Source organism: Orbicella faveolata, unplaced genomic scaffold, assembly GCF_042242905.1.
Source record: "Orbicella faveolata isolate gen_17 unplaced genomic scaffold, um_ofav_v1 contig_13, whole genome shotgun sequence".
NCBI lineage: Eukaryota > Metazoa > Cnidaria > Anthozoa > Scleractinia > Merulinidae > Orbicella > Orbicella faveolata.
The window spans coordinates 17,150,001-17,168,736 of record NW_028301540.1 but is presented as its reverse complement, the minus strand read 5'-3'; the positions used below and the strand labels follow the sequence as shown (position 1 = coordinate 17,168,736).

At 40.4% G+C, this 18,736-nt stretch overlaps 2 protein-coding genes across 2 annotated transcripts; one reads left to right on the top strand and one right to left on the bottom strand.

Moving 5' to 3' along the window:
- Positions 1 to 3,604: 3,604 nt before the first annotated feature.
- LOC149115375 (uncharacterized) lies at positions 3,605 to 5,087 on the bottom strand. Its single transcript, XM_089284884.1, has one exon. The coding sequence runs from the start codon at positions 5,023 to 5,025 to the stop codon at positions 3,877 to 3,879; it is 1,149 nt and encodes a 382-aa protein (XP_089141010.1). The 5' UTR covers positions 5,026 to 5,087; the 3' UTR covers positions 3,605 to 3,876.
- A 5,566-nt stretch (positions 5,088 to 10,653) lies between these two features.
- LOC149115374 (uncharacterized) lies at positions 10,654 to 12,324 on the top strand. Its single transcript, XM_089283840.1, has 2 exons — positions 10,654 to 10,916; positions 11,521 to 12,324. The coding sequence occupies exons 1-2, from the start codon at positions 10,866 to 10,868 to the stop codon at positions 11,875 to 11,877; spliced, it is 408 nt and encodes a 135-aa protein (XP_089139966.1). The 5' UTR covers positions 10,654 to 10,865; the 3' UTR covers positions 11,878 to 12,324.
- The last annotated feature ends 6,412 nt before the right edge of the window (positions 12,325 to 18,736 follow it).

Here is an 18,736-nt window from a genome sequence, read left to right as displayed (position 1 = left end):
CCTAAGAAGCACAGTTTGGTTATTGGCCTTTTCACCTTGGCTGATCAGACATTTCCATCTTTTCCCATGAAAACTTCAGTTACTGCACCTAACGGCCATTTTCTTCGATGGATTTTGTCCTCTGCAATCATAACTAGATCTCTGGTCACTGAGCAACGGCGAGGTTTAGTCCAGTTCGCTCTCTCTTGAAGGGTCGGCAAGTACTCTTTCAACCTGCATCTCTAGAATATATTGGCCATGTACTGGACTTGACGCCAACGTCAGTTGCTGTACATTTCTTTGTTGAGGACTTCAGGTGGCAAATTTGGGTTGGCTCTTAACAACAACAGATGATTTGGTGTTAGGGGGTCCAGGTCCTTTGGGTTGCTACTGCCATTTAAGATCCCTTCAACCTCACTCATCAATGTTAGGAGCATTTTGTCAGAGACAAGTTGTTGTCCTAGCAAAGATCTCAGGATCTTGCGAACGGATCTGCTCGTACACTCCCAGGCACCCCCCATGTACAAGGCTGCAGGTGGATTAAATTTTCATGTGATATTCTTTTGATGAAGAAACTGATGGATCGATTCTTGATTCCAGTCACTCAACAGCTCGTATAACTCTCTCCAGCTTGGAAGTTTGTCCTGTTGTCACTATAAACGGTAGTTGGACATCCTTGTAAATTGATGAATCTTCACAATGCATTTAAGAAGGAATCAGTATCAAGTGAGTTTACGACTTCTATGCGAACGGCCCTGATAACCAGGCAAGTAAATAGGCATCATAGTATTTCACATTCAAGCAACCTTGACGTACATAAAAGGGTCCAAAGTAGTCCACACCTACATTGGTGAATGGCGGATCTCCTGACATCAGTCTTTCCTTTGGTAGGTCGGCCATCAACTGTTCTCCATGCACTGCACCTTGTTTCTTACTCTGGAAACAGCTACTGATCACTCTTCACACAGCTGAACATCTCTTGATTATCCAATAAAACTGATGCAAACTGGACAGTACATAATCTTGCCCAAGATGGCCAGTTTTCTGTTAATGCTGAGAAATAACCAAATCTGTAGTGTGGTGATGATAGGGAAGAATAATTGGATGTTAAGCCTCATACACGATTGAGGCATTTTACAATCGGCCTCTAACTCTTAGGATTCCGATGTCAGCCAATAATGGATGAAGTTTGCGCATGTAAGCTGGCACCTTTAGGTTCTTTAACTTTGAAGTTACTTGGCCCAAAGGCTTTGATGAACTGATTCTTTGCATGGCTCTAATGATGTCTGGAAATGACTTCCTTTGAGCAAGGTTGATAACTTTCCTTTTTGCAAACTGAACTTCTTCCAGGGACAGGACAGGTTCCTTTTCTAAACAGCACTGAGGTCTGAAGTTAGTGGAACCACCACGGTATCTTTCAATGAACCACATTTTGAATCTCAATAGCTAGGCCACAGCTCTTCTTAATCTGTCCAAAGATAAGTAGCTCTATCAACTAAGAAAAAAGTTCTTTGCCTCGATGATGAGTTGACAACTGTTTGTAGAGCTGAGTTTCACATTTGTTCTCTGGATCATCATCTGATAGTTCTGGTCAGCGAATTGTAGCATCAGAAGGCCAAAACTCTTCCGACTTCTTCAATAACTCAGGACACTCGAATATTGTGTAATTAGTCATTTGCAAGCAAGTGATCAGGGTAAGGTGATACGTAGTCTGTCCAGGTGTCAATATTAAAGGGTGATTTAATGTCCAGTAACATTTAATATCGGCTGGAGAGTGCTCCCCCAGCAAGCCTTGCGAACATGGGCACGCTTGCACTCGGTCCCTTCGTGGCAAGAATTGCGCTGGAACAAGTTGCAGCCTTCTTTGCCGGTGCTGGTGAACCACTTCTCATACTTCCAGGTGTAAGTTTGCTGCCTTGAGTCTGGGTGTTGGCAAGGGCCTAGTCTTCTTCGCGCTTTGATTTTCTTCCAACACGGGTTTGGCACGAAAAAGAGAATTACGTACCAAATGGTTCGGTGATTTACAATGCTGGTAAGAGATGCCTTCCTTCCTGATGGCGGACGAATCGAGGATTTTCATGTGCAATGTCATGTCAACGGTGTTGAAGCATGCAGATGTTTTGAGAGTTAAGGTGAGGTAAAATTGGACATTGTAATTGTACATAGTGCTACACATGAATTTCCTGTTCGCTTTCTGAGTCACGTCCCAATGGTGGGCGAGTTCCGTGTAACAATGTGGTTTGACATCCACAACAAGTGCCTCGTAAATGCTCCATGCTTTGAGCCACAAGTCGAATGATTCGATAGTTAAGTTCTGGGTTGCGCTCGCTTTCCTGATCGCCGGTTCCAGAGATAACATTGCCACATGTGTCATGCTTAACTTTGGGACCTGGAAGGAGATCGATAAAATTAACATAGGCGCTAGCTTTTACAGCTTTCAGTATGGTACCTGAAATTTGATGGCCAGAGCCACTGTTGGGGCCTGATGGAGGTTGCTGTTCTTTCTGAAGGGAGTTGATGTCATTGCTGTCGGCACGAGCGGAGGGTTCGTGTGTTAATGCACAGGCCCCAATTTCATACTCGGTTTTTTTTAGTTCGGTTACAGTGTCCCGTAGTGTTTGTTGCTCAAACTGCAAGGCTTCAACTTGGCTCAACAAAGCTCGTATGGGTTGGAGCAAGGTGTATTGCTTATCGCTAGAAAGAGGAGCGAATGATTTCTCCTCTTCGACGAGTGATGTGTCATCCATGATGCTGTCGCTATCAGGATCTGGTTCTTTGGGTCCTTCACAGTGTTTTCCCATTGCTGCAAAATTGTGAAGGTCTTTTGGTGTTCCACAACCGGGGCACTTATTCTTGCATTTGGATTTGTGTAGAAGAAAAAAGTCAATGTGGACTTGGTGCAGAATGGACTTGTAAGTGCAGGAATTCAGAATGCTCTTTGCACCATATTTCGTGCTCATTTCACACAACTCCTAAAGAAAACTGCGTTTATGGAATCAATAGGGAATTAGTTCTTGGACTGAGGCTTATAGGATGCAGACATTCAGCTGCAGAAAGGCTGATGAGTGTTTTGAATCTATATAGTCCAGTAGGGAGAGCCCAGTGGTCTTCCCACACAAAGGCGTTGCTAAAAGTCGCCAATGAGCTTTTGGATACAGAACTTTCAAACGCCACCCTCAAAGTGAAATGATTTAAAATAGCAAATGGAAGTCTTGCAGTGGAAGGTACTGAGCCAAGTGATCAGGAACTTCAAAAACTATTGGTTGAAGCCGGAGTTTACATAGATGGCTCATGGAGCAGTAGGGGTTGGAGTGCTCGAGATGGGGTCATAGCAGCTGTATCTCTTAATACCGGAAAAGTCTTGGATTTTGTTTATCTAACAAACTCGTGTACTTCATGGAACCAGAAAGAGAGGGAACTTAAGGAAGGTACCATCTTTAGGAGGCAATATCTCGAGTGGTACCTTGCACACAAAGAAAATTGTTTCATGAATCATGAAGGCAGTGCTCAGGTTAGTTTTCATTGCTACTGTAATTTTGTTTTGCAATTGCAACAGCTATTGGTCACCATGACAATTATGCACCATGTCAATTCCAGTAGTTCCTAGTTTTTAATCTTTATCTAGTTTTTCTAGTTTTTTTCGGCTCATTTTACATTATTATACTTCTTAGTTTTTAATCATTTTAATGGGCTGGTGATCATATATACATGTAACCTGCACAATATTCACAATATTCAATATACAATATTCATGTAAATTATTATTCTTATTCTTCTTATTATTATTATTGTTATTATTATTTATTATTATTATTTTAAGTCCTTAAAGTCTTGCCACTTTTAACTTATGGTGCCGAGTTCAATCCATGAGCCTAGGGCAGTCATAAGTCTGCTGGATTACTTGATGGATAGAGTCCTCCTAAGTATGTGAGCAGTTCCAAGGAGGACAGTCTTCTGTAGCTCTGTTATTCTAATATTGCCTGGGATGTTGCCGATGTAGTTTTCTGTTCCCTTCTTGACAAGCCCAAAAGCTCCAATGATCACTGGGACAGTTGTTGTTTTCATTCCCCACATTTTCTTGATTTCAATCTCAAGATCTTTGTACTTTGTGAGTTTTTCCATTGTTTTCAAGGAGGTGTTCCTTTCTGTGGGGATGGACATATCGATAAGCAGACAGGTTCTTTCCTTGTCTTTCACCATTATGTCTGGTCTGTTTGCTTTTATCTCTTTGTTGGTTTGGATTGGCATGTCCCAAAGTATAGTCGCTGATTGGTTTTCTGTCACAGTTGCTGGTTCATGGTTGTAGTGTTTATCTTGTACTTTGATGTTATAGTGTTTGCATATTGTCCAGTGGAGATATGCTGCAGCTTTATTGTGTCTTTGTATGTACTCTGTCTTGGCAAGTTCAGGGCATCCGGAGACAAGGTGGTGAATTGTTTCTTGAAATTGCCCACAGATTCTGCACATTGGGTCGGTGCCATCTTTCAGGATCTTGTTTCGGTAATAGTTGGTCTTAATGCATTGATCTTGGGCAGCAATAATGAAACCTTCTGTTTCTGATTTGAGGCCAGGTGTACTCAGCCAATTGTGGGTTTTCTCTTGGTCTACATCCTTCTCTTTTGTTCTTTTTGGGTACTGACCATGCAAAGGCTTTTCTTCCCATTTGCTCTTGAGTTGTTCTAAAGCTTGGTGTTTGGCTTTCAGCTTGACCCTTCGGGCATAGGTCGTGGCTGGCTCATTCTCTGCCACTTCAGCTTCTGGTAAACTGAGTTCTCGCCCGTATTTTGCGGCTTGATGGTGTATGGACATTGTTTTCTTGCTGCGGTCATGATCCCTTGCAATTTTGAGGAGGTAATCGTCTTTGTTGTTGAGATATGTGTTTAGGCCAATTGTAGTTGTTTTGTAGGTAATTTCTAATTGTACGAGACCCCTTCCACCTGCCTTTCTAGGGATATATGGCCTGTCCACGTCAGCTTTTGGGTGGTGCATTTTTGCCATTGTCAAGAACTTCCTTGTTTTTCTGTCTAACTTCATAAGTTCTTCCATTTTCCAGTTTATGATGTTGAAACTATAAGTGACGACTGGGACGGCAAGAGTGTTGATTGCGTCAATTCTGTTGGCAGCATTAAGTTCAGATTTGAGCACCAGGCGAATTCTACAGTAATACTCCTTTGAATTTTCTCTTTCATCTTGGCATGTTGGATCCCATCTCCTTCATTCACACCAAGGTATTTGTAGGTGCCTTCCTGCTCAAGGTCTTGTATGGTGGTGCCAACATCGAGTTCGATGTTTTCGGTTTTTGCCAGTTTGCCTCGTTTGAATGTAGCTTTGGCGCACTTGTCAAGCCCAAAATCCATTCTTATATCATCACTGAAGCCTTTGACAATTTTAAGTAGGCCTTTCTGGTCTTCATCAGACTTGGCATAGGTTTTCAGATCGTCCATGTAAAACAGGTGATTGATGCTTGCATTGCTTATTTTGTATCCGTAGTTACTGTCATTCAAGAGAGAGGATAAAGGTGCTAAAGCTATGCAGAAAAGAAGAGGTGAGAGGGAATCTCCTTGAAAGATACCGCTGCTTATTTTTATTTCACGAGAAGATATTGTTCCCTTATTATAATTAAGCGTGACGGTTGTTTTCCATTTGGTCATACTTGCTTTGATGAAATCTTTCATTTTTGGTGATATCTTGTAGATTTCAAGACATTTTAATATCCAGCAGTGGGGAACAGAGTCAAACGCTTTCTTGTAATCCACCCAAGCTGTACTTAGGTTTTTCTTTCTCATCTTCATATCTTCCAATATAGCTTTGTTGATGAGGAGTTGGTCCTTACAGCCATAGCTCCCTTTTCTGCAACCTTTTTGTTCGGATGGTAGTAGGTTGTAATTCACAAGATGGCTATAACATCTAGCTGACAAGATGGATGTTAAGATCTTGTACATTGTAGGAAGACAAGTGATGGGCCTGTAGTTTTTGGGGTTTGCTGTGTCCTCAGTTTTTAGAAGGAGGTAAGTGATACCAGTTGTTAGCCAGTTTGGGCATTTCTCTGGGTTTTCGATGCAGATGTTGTAGACATTAGTCAGATCTTTGTGTAAGGCTGTCAGTTGTTTAATCCAGAAGTTATTATTATTATTATTATTATTATTACTATTATAGTCCCCCCCCTATCCACCCGGCATAAGCAATGCTAAAAACACAATGGGTTTTGGTCACTGTTTTGTTTAAAAATTACCATAAGAAATTAGGATACATGATAGCTACTTTTGCTTCACTACTTTGGCAAATCATTACAGCCATATGGTATTTTGATGTGCACAGTTCATAAGTGTATAAGGCTGAAACATGACATTGAAAGTATGACAAACAAAATGGAAATAATTTTTATTAAACTGATCATCTCAGGTAGCTTTAGAATAGAGCTTTTATACTAAATCAATTCTGCATATTATGTTATGAAAGGTGCATATATGGGGAAAGTTATGGGAGTTGAGGAATTCTCTTTTCGTTGACTGACTGAAGTATTTATTTCCCTACTGTGTTCTTTGTTATAGGCAAAGCAGAGGACATATGACGCCTCTATGAGTGCTCACTTTGCAAGCATGGAATGCACTACATCCCATTTGTTGGGGGTGGTGATAGCAAAGTAATCCTAGTGTCACAAAGTCTGAACCGTATGGGCCAGGTGTCTTCATCCCCAAGGAAGATTGTATTGGCGATGTGACAAAGAGAATGGGAACTGCATTGAGAAAGGTTGTAACAGATCACAAAGGTAATATAATTTGCTTGTACAAGAAAAAATTTTCTTTGTTACTTGCCGAAACATTATGAATAGGTACTGTACCCTGTAAAATACCTTAAGTTTAAAGTTGTACAGTACTGTGCAAAAGTAATGAGAGCGAAATTCGTCGAATTATGTTGCTTTTCGGTACTCTTCAACGCTATTCAACAAATTTTCGAATGAAACGATATGTCGACGAAATATTCGCGAAATATCGTGGCTACTATTGTTCTTACCCTGAGCAAATTTTCAGACCACGTTACGAAAAGTCGTTCTGCCTGTAGCGAATTTTCGAACGAAGTTTCAACGAATGTAGTGAATTTTCGTTTTAGATTTGTTAAAGTTCAAATGATATTTCGTTAATTGTTTTTCTTCCCTGAATTCTCCCGGGACTTTAATGGCTCCTACGCTGTTCAGTGGACATCGCAACCATGTTTGTATATAGTTGAACTTTAAAGTTCGCATTGTTAGTTTATCCGCAGCAATCATGCCAAAGGTATCAACTTATACGCGTAAGCGAATCCAATCTCTTCACGAACAAAATCTTCATCCAGTTGAGATATTCAAAACGTTAAAGGAAGAAGATCTAGCAGTTAGTTATCAGAGTGTGGCGAGAATTATAAACAAGCTAAAACTTACCGGTTCCACGAACAACCTGCCAAGATCAGGTCAGCCTAGAAAGGTAAACCCTGAAGCCAAAGCATTCATTGAAGAACAGATGAGAAGAAACGATGAAGCAACCAGCTGAGAAATCCAGAAGAAGCTTGCCAAACGTGGGTTAATAGTTCACGCGTCAACCGTCCGACAATCCTGCAAAGAACAAGGTTGGACTCTGCAACAAACAAGATACTGCCAACTGATCAGAGAAGCCAACAAAGTCAAGAGACTGGAGTTTGCCCGGCATGTTCTAGACTCTGGAGATACATTCGATAATGTCATCTTCTCTGATGAGTGCTCCATCTCTCTTCAGCAGTTTCGTCGCACGTGTTATTGAAAGGTCGATGAACCAGCAAAGAGAAAGCCAAAACCTAAACACCCGCTTAAGGTTCATGTCTGGGCTGGCATCAGCAGGAGTGGTGCCACGGAAATCTGTATTTTCGAGGGAATAATGTAGGCCGATCTGTACTGCAACATTCTTGAGGACACTCTGATTCCATTCATCAACAAGACTTTGCCAAACCCTGGTTTTATGCAGGACAATGATCTCAAACACACCTCGAGACGTGCCCAGGCCTTTTTCGATGAGCATGGCATCAACTGGTGGCGGACCCCTCCTGAAAGCCCAAACCTCAATCCAATTGAGAAAATTTGGCATGAACTGAAGTTGTAGCTTGAGTCAAAAGTCAAGCCCCAAATGAAGGAAGAACTTATTGCCGGCATTCAAAAATTTTGGAACAAAAGGATGGATAGAGCCAAGTGTGGGCGTTACATCGATCATGTCCTTCAGAAGACTGTTCCAGCTGTTGTCGTGGAGCGTGGCGGTGCAACAAAGTATTGAAAGTTTTTAATAAGCTTTCAGAACAAAACCGGCTCCTTTAGGAGCCACCAAATCTGAGAAAAGTCAATGGCCAATAAAAAAGACTACTTTCCGATCAGAACTTTGATTTTCATGCAAAATTCTCTCCCCTATTCCCACTCACCACCCCTTTTATTATCCTAGCTGCTTACTTCTCACTCAGAGGTAAGAATAGTAACAAAAATCAGCTGCTTACTTAAGCGCGGATGAAACTTCAGGTAATTTCATTGGGTTGGGGTTATTAACAATTGAACTGTATATTTTACTGGCGACTGCTGTAAGGGTTTTATTTCCATGACTGTTCGTGCGTGTAAATAAGCAACATGTGGTTCGGCTGAAAAGAAGTCGTAAGTTTCCAAAAACAGATTTGAAAACATTCGAAGTACATGTAGGAATAATTCTTAAAGATCAAATTACTATTGACACAGAAAAACGTGCAAAACAACATTGTTATTATTTCTTAAAATGCATTAAATGACTAATCAATGCAGAAATGAGGTTGAAAAGCATCTGCGGCTCACTTAAATGACACAATAGATCTTTCTGTGAAACCAACTGAGAAAAGCCATCCAAACTGACAGAATCTTTTATTTTTTTTTAATCAAAGTGCTCTCGGTAAAAAGAAAACGAACGCCAAACGCATGCACTTACATTGTACTGAAGCGAGTGCGTTTGCAGTGTTCTTTTCTTTTTGTCATAGTAGTAAATGAACTTACATCATATTTGCAAAACTAATTTGGCCGTTGTGACTGTGGTTTGGCTGAGAAAAAAAGGAAAGTTTTCAGAAACAGATTTGAGATCATTAGCAGTAAGAAAAAAAATTGTAAACATTGCTAAATTATGAGTGAACACGCGTTAGCAATCTTTTTGCAACTCAAAATAGATTAATCGAAAGCATTGTAGCATTCTTCCAGTCAAAAGGACTTGTAAACAATGACGTGTGAAATCATTTAAGTGCAAGGCGCACGCCCACCGCACGCTCTTTAGTGAATAATGAGTCTGTGCGCATGATGAAAAAGACTTGGAAATCGATCCGCTTGATGAAAACATTAATTGTAAATTTGAGGTATTAGTAGAAAAGTATGCACAAATTTCACAGCGCCTTAAACGAAACGGTGTTTTTTTGACAAGGGAGGGCGGCATGCATACCAAAAACCAACAGCACGTGTAACAATAGTTGATGTGTTGTTTTTGATTACATTTGAATAACAATTCGAATCTTATAATAGTCGATGCAAAAGCCAATCAATTTGCAGGATTTTCGATCCAACTGGAGGTTGTATTTTGCTATAAAAAGGTTGAAATCCTTGGGCTAGTCAATAAACACTTGTTGCTACTTTCCACAATCACCACCGTTAAAATGAGTAAACAAATCGTACACGTAAATTGGAGTCGAGGACGTTATTCAGACGTGTTTCGTACCGCTATAGTTGATCCATCGCCGATCAAACAAGGTCAAAAGGTACGAGTAATCTGGGGGAAAACCAAAAAGGAATACACTGCTGTTTTAAGCTGCTACCCCGTGAATGATGAGAACGAGCCTGAGTCTTCTTCTAAAGACGACCAGCAGCCACATTGAGTGAAACGAAAACTGGCGAGTCTTTACCTGTCTTAATTTGCGATAAACTTATTTAAACCATTGTTTTTCGTAATGAAGAGATTATGATAGATTGGGACAGCTCAGTAATCAAAGTAAGAGAAAACTTTTGTGGCTCGCCACCGTCAAAGACAAGTTTGCTGCTGTGGGATCTGATTTATGCATTGGCAAATTTTTGTGTCAACTTTTGCTGTACATCTGCATACTGTTCGTTCTGAACTGATTTTTTTTCACACACCCTGCATATTTGATATTAATATAAACTTTTTGACTTCCTTTTCAGATCTCAGAGGCTGCTCAATCCAGTGAACCTGCAAAAAAAGGAAGACGAGAGACCCAAAGGCCAAAGAAAAAAGAGAAACCCGCAGGAAAGGTAAATATTTGTTGTACGAATCTAGGAAACTTTATTATCAGTTTTCATTCCAAGTGCAGAAACCTGTTATTGGCTTTTAAAATACTGCTACTCATGCAGTTTAGCTCAGATATCACATTAGAAGTACTCTACATAGGCTAAGTTAAGAGTAAAATATCAGGTTGTTGAATCAGTGTTGCTTCTGCATCATTCGACATGATTTTTGAAAAGTGATACAGACATTTCTTTATCTAAATCTCATGTAAAAATATATAGCTGTAGTATATTGTTAAAGACTGCATATTTTGACCTGTTTTACGTGTATTTGAAGTGCGAAAACCGTTAATTTTAGGGTGCCAGCCTAGGCAGCTGTCGTTTCCATTCTGTCGCAAACTACAGAATATCCTTTCGCTTTCTATTTCATTTGGTTGTGTTATGTACCAAAGTCAACTTTGATTATTGTTTGCAGATTCTGGCCACAAAGTCACCGAACAAATTCTTCGTTGAAGAGTCCGAGTCAGATGCCAGTGACAGTTCAGATGACTCGCCGTTAGCCTCAACCTTGACGGCCCTATAAAGGAAAGTTGTAACGCCTCCCCCCAGCAGTTTTCCAGACATTGATGATGAAATAGATGATCCAAGTATGGGGCAGTTGATCGCAGACGCAATGAACACCGTGAACAATATGACAAATGTGAGTTATAATGCATTTCTATTACTTTGAGAATAGCCTATTCCAAGCTCTCCGTCAGTGGGGACGATCAAAAAAGCGGGCGGGCAATGAGCTGGATCAGTGATGAGCGGGATCGGGGAGAGAAAAGGAGAAGGCAGACCCCGCTTGTCGCTCGCCCGCTTTTTCGATTGTCCCCACTGACCGAGAGCCTGCTGGAACAAGCTACTTTGAAATGGAAGGATTATTGATATTATATTATTTTTCCGGCTGAGGCTGAATATACATATTTTTTTACCCACTTTAGTCTGAAAATAATATTGTGAGAATTGTTAGATTATATAGCGTATGACATTTTCATTTTATTGACTTTAATGACGTTGAAGTAATTTTGGAGCCAGACTCCTGGCAATACAGCCTGATATGATGCACACAATGTTATTACAATCGAACAGATGGCTAGCACTGTTTTTGTTGTTTTTTGACTCTAGTTTTGCCGTCTAGGAAAGAGAGAATTTTATACGGTTTAGTTAAAACAACATATATTTGTATTGTATTTACAAATTTCAACACACACATTCATTTTCTTTTCATATATATGCATGGCTAACATAATTTTCTCACTTAGGTATGCAATGCTGAGAGACAAGATAGTACTTCTGCCGAACTACGACTGATAAGAACTATTCTAGAGAGGCGGGAGTGCACATTTGCAAGGCAAGAAGCCAAACTGGATAAGCTGTTGCAGCAGACTAACTCGCAGCTCAACCAGCAATCCCCACCACCTACGTTCTCTACCCCTGATGTGGCTACAAAACAGTTCCGTCAGTCTGCAGAGTACCTGCCATTTAAGTCAACCAACACCAGCAGACCATCCCTACCTTACAGTCTGTGGAGAAGCGGTTGTCTTAGCAGAAGACATTGGGGGTTCTCTAGTGGCAGATGGATGATCATGAGGATCATCATTACTTGTACTAGACGTTGATGCTGCCCCTGAACTACCTAGTGCACAGGACGTGGCTGACTTTGATTGTGGTCTAGCTACTGAAGTACTGTTGCACATGTCATCAAGCGATGAAGATGGATCTCTATGGGTAGAAGGTCTTGTTTCTTTGGCAGTAAGTGTTTGCTCACTTGAGGAGTGTTTAAACTTTTTGGATTTCTCGGACAAAGAAGAAATTTTTGGACAAGGGCCTTTTCAGATTTAAGGAGGAATTTTTATTCAATGGCAAATTTGGTTTCATGGCTAAAGGGGAGTTCTTTGAAGAAGGCGACAACTTTGCATTTGGAGATGCTGAATGGCCGAACGTCCACGCTGAACCATTCAAGGAGTTACTTGCTTCAGACACAGGTGTGGGTACTAGTAGCAGAGCGGGCTAAAGAAGAAGCTGGAACTGAATGTTCTTGAGAGGGTGAATGACCCTGTGCTGTTCCTGGAGTCGACCCACACGATGACGGTGCTTTATGGTCATTTCCTTGGAATTGCCAGCCATGTCTGCGTAGGCTAAAAAGGTGGTCAGACTTCGTGGGAACATCGTGCCAGCTGGGCTGCAGCAAAATGTAATCAATGTCAATGCGGCCTTCAGCAAACCATGATATCAAGACTCCTCTCAAATAGTAGGAATGTTGGCTCCTTGTAGATAGATTGCCTCTTTAAAGTACGGGCCATTTAGGAATGAAAAAGTGTTCTGTGTAATGTCCAAGCACTGCACTGATTACAGCAATGACTCCACATATGTCAGAACAAGTCTGAAACAGGTAGTTTCAACATCTCCAGTTGCACACACAGCCCAACCGAGAAGACAGCCAAAGGGGAGTGAGCAGTGCAAATGCTAGAACTATCGTAACTCCCAACATGGGGTATGTGGTTTGTGAAGCTGTTTACCACTTCTAAAATATTTGATGGGGGTTCCCAGGCTAACGTGTCACAGTATATGATACACTTGAAGGGTCGCAACTCAACAACTACAAGGACCCAGTGATTCCCTGAATTTCTCATGCCACTGATGAAGGTCTGGCCATTTCTTTTCCTGACATTTACAAGTAACATCAGCCGCTTAAGAGTTCCAAAGTTAAATAGTTTACCTTTCCTGCTCATTTCATTAGCAATGTTGACTACGGCATTAGGGCACAAAACCATCGTATCCTGTTGCATGGTATTTAATTGACTTGATACCCATGTTACATGGTCAGTCGACAGCCAGCCTCGATCTCCTGATGCAGCAGGACAATAAAGCTCATTGGTGGTGAAACCTAGACATTATTTAAGAGACAAAAGAATGTTGAGGCTTTCTACTTTCATATGTGTCGATATGTATCATGCGACAGATCGAGTTAAAGAATCTGGTAGATGCCTTGGATTGCTGCACAATTTGATTTTGTTAGAAGAATTAATAAACAATTATTGATATTTACACAACAGAGATAGGTAGCCAGAAGCACTACAACAAAAAGATTCCAAAAAGTTGCATGACTGATCTGACTGATGATCGAAGGGAGCTTGGCCTGATCTAGTCTCCTGTGCACCTTTGGGTCACAAGATATCTCGTATTCCTCTTGCATGTAGATTCACTAATATTCAGTGTTTTGAGTTATGAACAAAAGATTGGAAAGCAGAGTTTTGTTTGTCCAGGGCAGGTAGTGTTTAAAATGTACAGTTACTGTACTGTAAACAGAAGCATCGCAGTTCGACAATGTGATGAGCTTCTGCTGTAAACAATAGCAGGTTTTGTCGTGACCATTGTCCATGGTAGGGATGAAATGAAGTATGTAGCTAGAAATGGGAAAAACATGGGTCATTACATTCCAAGACTTACTGTATGAGGGTAGTAAATCATCAAAGGGTTTTGCATCAGTCAACTCCAGCAGTGCCCATCCCCCCCGGGGGGATTTCCCAGGCATTAGCATTTTTTTAAAAAAATGGGCAAATTCCCCGGGGTGGGGACAAAGAAAGAGGGCAAATGCCCTGCCCCGGGATCGTCGCCTTCCAACACCTCCACAGTTTTTTAATTAATCAGTGAATAAAACGGTCAACTGTTCAGTATTTTAATGCAACGGTAAGACTTCAAGGACAACAGTATGTGTTAGTTGATTCTCGTTATATTTATTTATATTTGTCTTTTAACAGTTTGCTAGAGGATAGATGGGATTGCGGCAGACATGCCCCCAGCTGCGAGCGATGATAGGCGACTGTATTCGCAGGCTACTTTTTCTGTGAAGAATCAAGACATTTTAAATGATGATGCATTGCATTTTAAGCTCGCAAGATCTGTCTTCAAGATCGCATCACTTGAATTCGCAAACCTTAAGTATTTTAACTCCACTTTCATGAATTTAAAAATGCTAGGCTAGTTTTGAATGCGAAATGCGAAATAGTCGTGTTCACGTCAGTTATTGTTTTGTGATAAACAAAATATAGTTCACCTTGTCGCTTATATTTATATGCTTACAAGTAATGAAGAAGTATCTAAAATTGAGAAAACATAACTTTAAAAACAAGTTTCTCTAGTCCCTGACGAACAAGCCATTGTTTGACAAACGCCTCGTCTATCCCGATGAACTCATCCATGGCACTTTCCAAAACACATGTATCGAATGCCCGGGGATCGCCCCTGGGTATGCAAATGTCCAGCCCCCGGGCCACGATAAAATTGCGGATGCCCCACCCCTGGGACTGACAACTTGAGCAAATGCCCCACGGTTGCCCGGGGGGGATGGGCAATGCTGGAATTGACTGATGCATTTATCCCAGATCATGGTCTGAAAGGCATCAATTGTTGCTGAAGAGACTGCACACTTTGTATTAGGCTGTCGAAAGCCCTTTGTGAACCAACTGATCTCTCTTTTAAATTCAAGTGGCTATTCCTTTTGGTGAATTTCTCTGGAAGAATTCATTTCCATATAAACAATGAAGTAACTCGATATTATTTAAGGGTATCAAACCGGTTGATCTTATTCATACAAGTTTCCCACTAAAAGACATAAAAGCTAAAATCAGGCAGGTGACAAATACGGGTAACACTGGGTACAACTCTCTCCAAATTAGTGTCCACTTCATTTTCAGCTTGGGTGATGCAGTCTCTAATGGCATGTCCAAGAAAATCGGGGTATCTTAAGGTGTCTTATATCATTTCTCAACTGATAGGATATTGGTACCTGACAGAATTTTGAATGATGCCAGGAACTGTGGTGAAATATTTTTACCTGTATTTTAGTTTCACTTTGATCATTTACCGAGTTGGTAGTTATGTTGTGTTTTTGCAGAAAATACCAATACTTCGTTTGACAACATAATTTTCACATTCTAGACATACAAAGATTTTTAGTGACTCTGTCCCAAAAGCTGTGAATAAATTTCCAATTCTGCTTTAATGAAGTTCTTTATTTGAGGGTGGATTGGCCATGGAATTCCTGCACTGAAGTGCTTGGAGACCAAATGCCTTCAGCCTTTACCTGAGCACACTGCACCCAGTACTAAAGCTTCAGTTGCAATGTATCAATGTGAAGGTGACACACTTACCCAAGACTTTGTTGTTGGAGAAGACCTGTTAGAATCCAGTCCTACCTTGCAAGAAATTGTATTTCTAGGATTTTCTCACACACTGTAAATGATAATCCAAAGCCATTTAAGGCAGGTCTCAAAAGTTTTATCAGAATTACTAATAGAATACATGACCTACGGCTGTAGCTTGATCATAAATTAGATATTTCGGTGTGTATGGCCTAAATATATATAAAAAATGGCTTTTACAACCATGGCAGTTGCTTTTACTGAATGATATCTATTGGACATGTACTTAAGTTTTAGGAAGTTTATTGGCAGTTGAATTTCAGGTCTACTTAATAATAATTTATAATAATTTATTTCTAGCGCATTACATTAAAAAATCTCAATGCTCTTACAGAATAAAAATGTGAAAAACGATAACGAAACCAATATAAGGAGAATATATTAAATTACAATGGATGATAAAATACTAAAATTCATTAAATACTAAAATTCATCATAAGATACTAAAATTCATTATAGAAATACTAAAGATCAGTATTAAACAGAAACGTTTTAAGCTTAGTTTTAAACGTATCCACTGATGGGCACTTCTAACATCAAGTGGGAGGCTATTCCACAGTGCTGGCGCACAAGATGAAAAGGCACGTCCCCTGTAGGTCTTTGTCCTAAACACCGGTATGTGCAGTCGCAGGTGATCATTATTTGAACGAAGACACCTTATCGGTTGATGAAGATTAATAAGTTCCGCCAAGTAACAGGGTGCTAAACCATTTAAAATTTTCTAAGTAAAAAGTAAAATCTTAAAAATGAAACGCTTGCCCACGGGCAGCCAGCGAAGCTTGCGGAGGATTGGCGTGATGTGATCTGCTTTCCTTGTTTTTGTAACCAGCTGGGCAGCCGAGTTCTGAACACGTTGAATTTTCGAGATTTCCTTGTCAGGGAGACCATACAAGAGACTGTTACAGTAGTCCAGTTTAGAGGACACAAAGGCGTGAACCAATTTTTCTGCACTTGGTTGGTCAAGATACTGACGAATATTTCCAATACGCTTTAGAGCAAATGAAGCAGATTTGCAAAGATTGCTTACATGTGTGGACATCATTAAGCACTGGTCGAGAGTGACCCCAAGATCCTCGGCATTCATGCTTGTCTTGATCTCAGAACCAGCAATATTCACTGCGGCCATAGGTTGACGCTGAAGATAACGAGATGAAAAATGCAAAATTTCAGTTTTCAATGAGTTGCATAATAATTTATTATCAGCCATCCAAGATAAGATATCCTGTGCACAAAGCTCTAGCTTACTCAAACAAGATGATTGTTCAGATCGTTGCATAACCAAGTACATTTGCGTGTCGTCCGCAAATATCATGGACTGGAGGCCATGGGCGATAATTATATCTTCAATGGGCGTGACGTAGAGGGAGAACAGCAGCGGGCCCAGCACTGAACCTTGAGGAACACCACAGATTAACTTAGCAGAAAAAGAGTGAACATCTTTGATAACAACCGCCTGCGAGCGATTTGTCAGATACGATTTCATCCAAGCCAGGGCAGTACCTCTCAGACCAAACCGGGTGTATAACCTATCCATAAGGACACTGTGGTCTATGGTGTCGAAGGCAGACGATAAGTCAAGCAAGACTAGAACAACATCGTGATTGTCAAGCGCTAAGTTGATGTTGTTGGAAACTCGCAGCAAGGCTGTTTCGGTGCTATGATATGCACGGTAAGCTGACTGAGTTTTGGTATACAGGTTATTGATGACCAGATGGTGCTTAAACTGCATTGCTACTACGTGTTCGATCATCTTACCAAGGAAGGGAAGGTTGCTGATTGGACGGTAGTTCTTCAGTATTTCATGGTCGAGATCTGATTTTTTCAATAAAGGTGTTACAAGGCCGTGCTTGAAGGTGGCAGGGAACTCTCCAACCTCTAGCGATCGATTTATTACAGAGGTAATAGAAGGCAGCAATACGTTGATACCCTTTTTCAGTAAACTGGTCGGAAGTGGATCCAGTGAACAGGACTTGGAAGGCGCTGCCATGATGGATTGTTTTACATCTTGAAGCGAAACTGCCTTGAACTTCGATAAAGTGGAAGAAGGCTGTTCTTGATACCTCTCTAGGCCCCCGTCACTCTCCATTCTAGTAACATGGGGCATGAAGATGGCACAATAAATGCATTTCAAACAAAACATGACATTTACTGTAGTGATTTCTACACTTGAAAGACACTGACTTCATTTTATTAGAGGCAAGTACATGTGTATAATATAAACACTGATTATTTGTATACTCAATGCAACCATGATGTGAACACTGCATCTACTCAATTTTGGTTGTTTCTACAATTTGTACTTCTTGAGGTATGCCCTCCAGTTCATAACGTGAAATTCTCAAGTCCAATAATGTGAATGCTTCATGACATTGCTGTTTCCAACCACAAGTCATCCATAATATAAACAATACATCAGTACAGGTTTGGTTCTTACTACTCCTACTCAGTTAAGTACAAAGTTTGAATCTTGTGCTGAGTTACTCATTTTCTATTGGAATTGCAGATACTTTCTCTACCAACTCTCTTGCCCCAGGCAACAGGACTGGGTAAAGTGGACCCCGCCTTTGTTTGCAAAGAGGGCACTTCACATCCTTCTTCCCCACTAGGTGCTCGATACATGGCACACAAAAGACGTGATTGCAGTATGATACCACATATGGTATTTCATCATTAGGTGGGATCAAACATATGGGGCATTTAAACATTTCTTTTGGAAAGATGGCAATATCCTTCAATACAGACTCAGGTCCCTTCAACATAAAGTTATGTACTTTTTCCACTTTTTCATCCATGGCAACAATTTTAGCCGTGAGAGGGTTTACGGCTTCCTTCACAGCTCCAGCTGCTGAGATACCCAACATTGCTTTTGACTGTTGTTGTCCATCGTACTTGCTTTCCCAAGCACATGACAAAACTGCAAAGATTTTTCTTGTCCCTGACCAGTATTTACCTATTCAAAGAATGCAAAATGTCTCTGTTTAGCACTGACTGAATAACAACAAAAGGTAACAAAGTCTGTAGTTAACTACCAAGACTACAATGAAAAGCAGTACAATTCAAAATTTATTCATTCATATACAATGTATTATTAATAGTTAATTGAAAATTATTTGTCTTAATTTGTTAAATACTGTACTGTAAACTTTCATATGTAATACTGTAAATGATTCATTGAAACTGAGTAATTCTGGTAATTTTTATTGATGAACACCATGTATTAATTGTTCCAAACAGAAAAGATAATGAGCACGTAACAACAAAAACGAGAATTAAT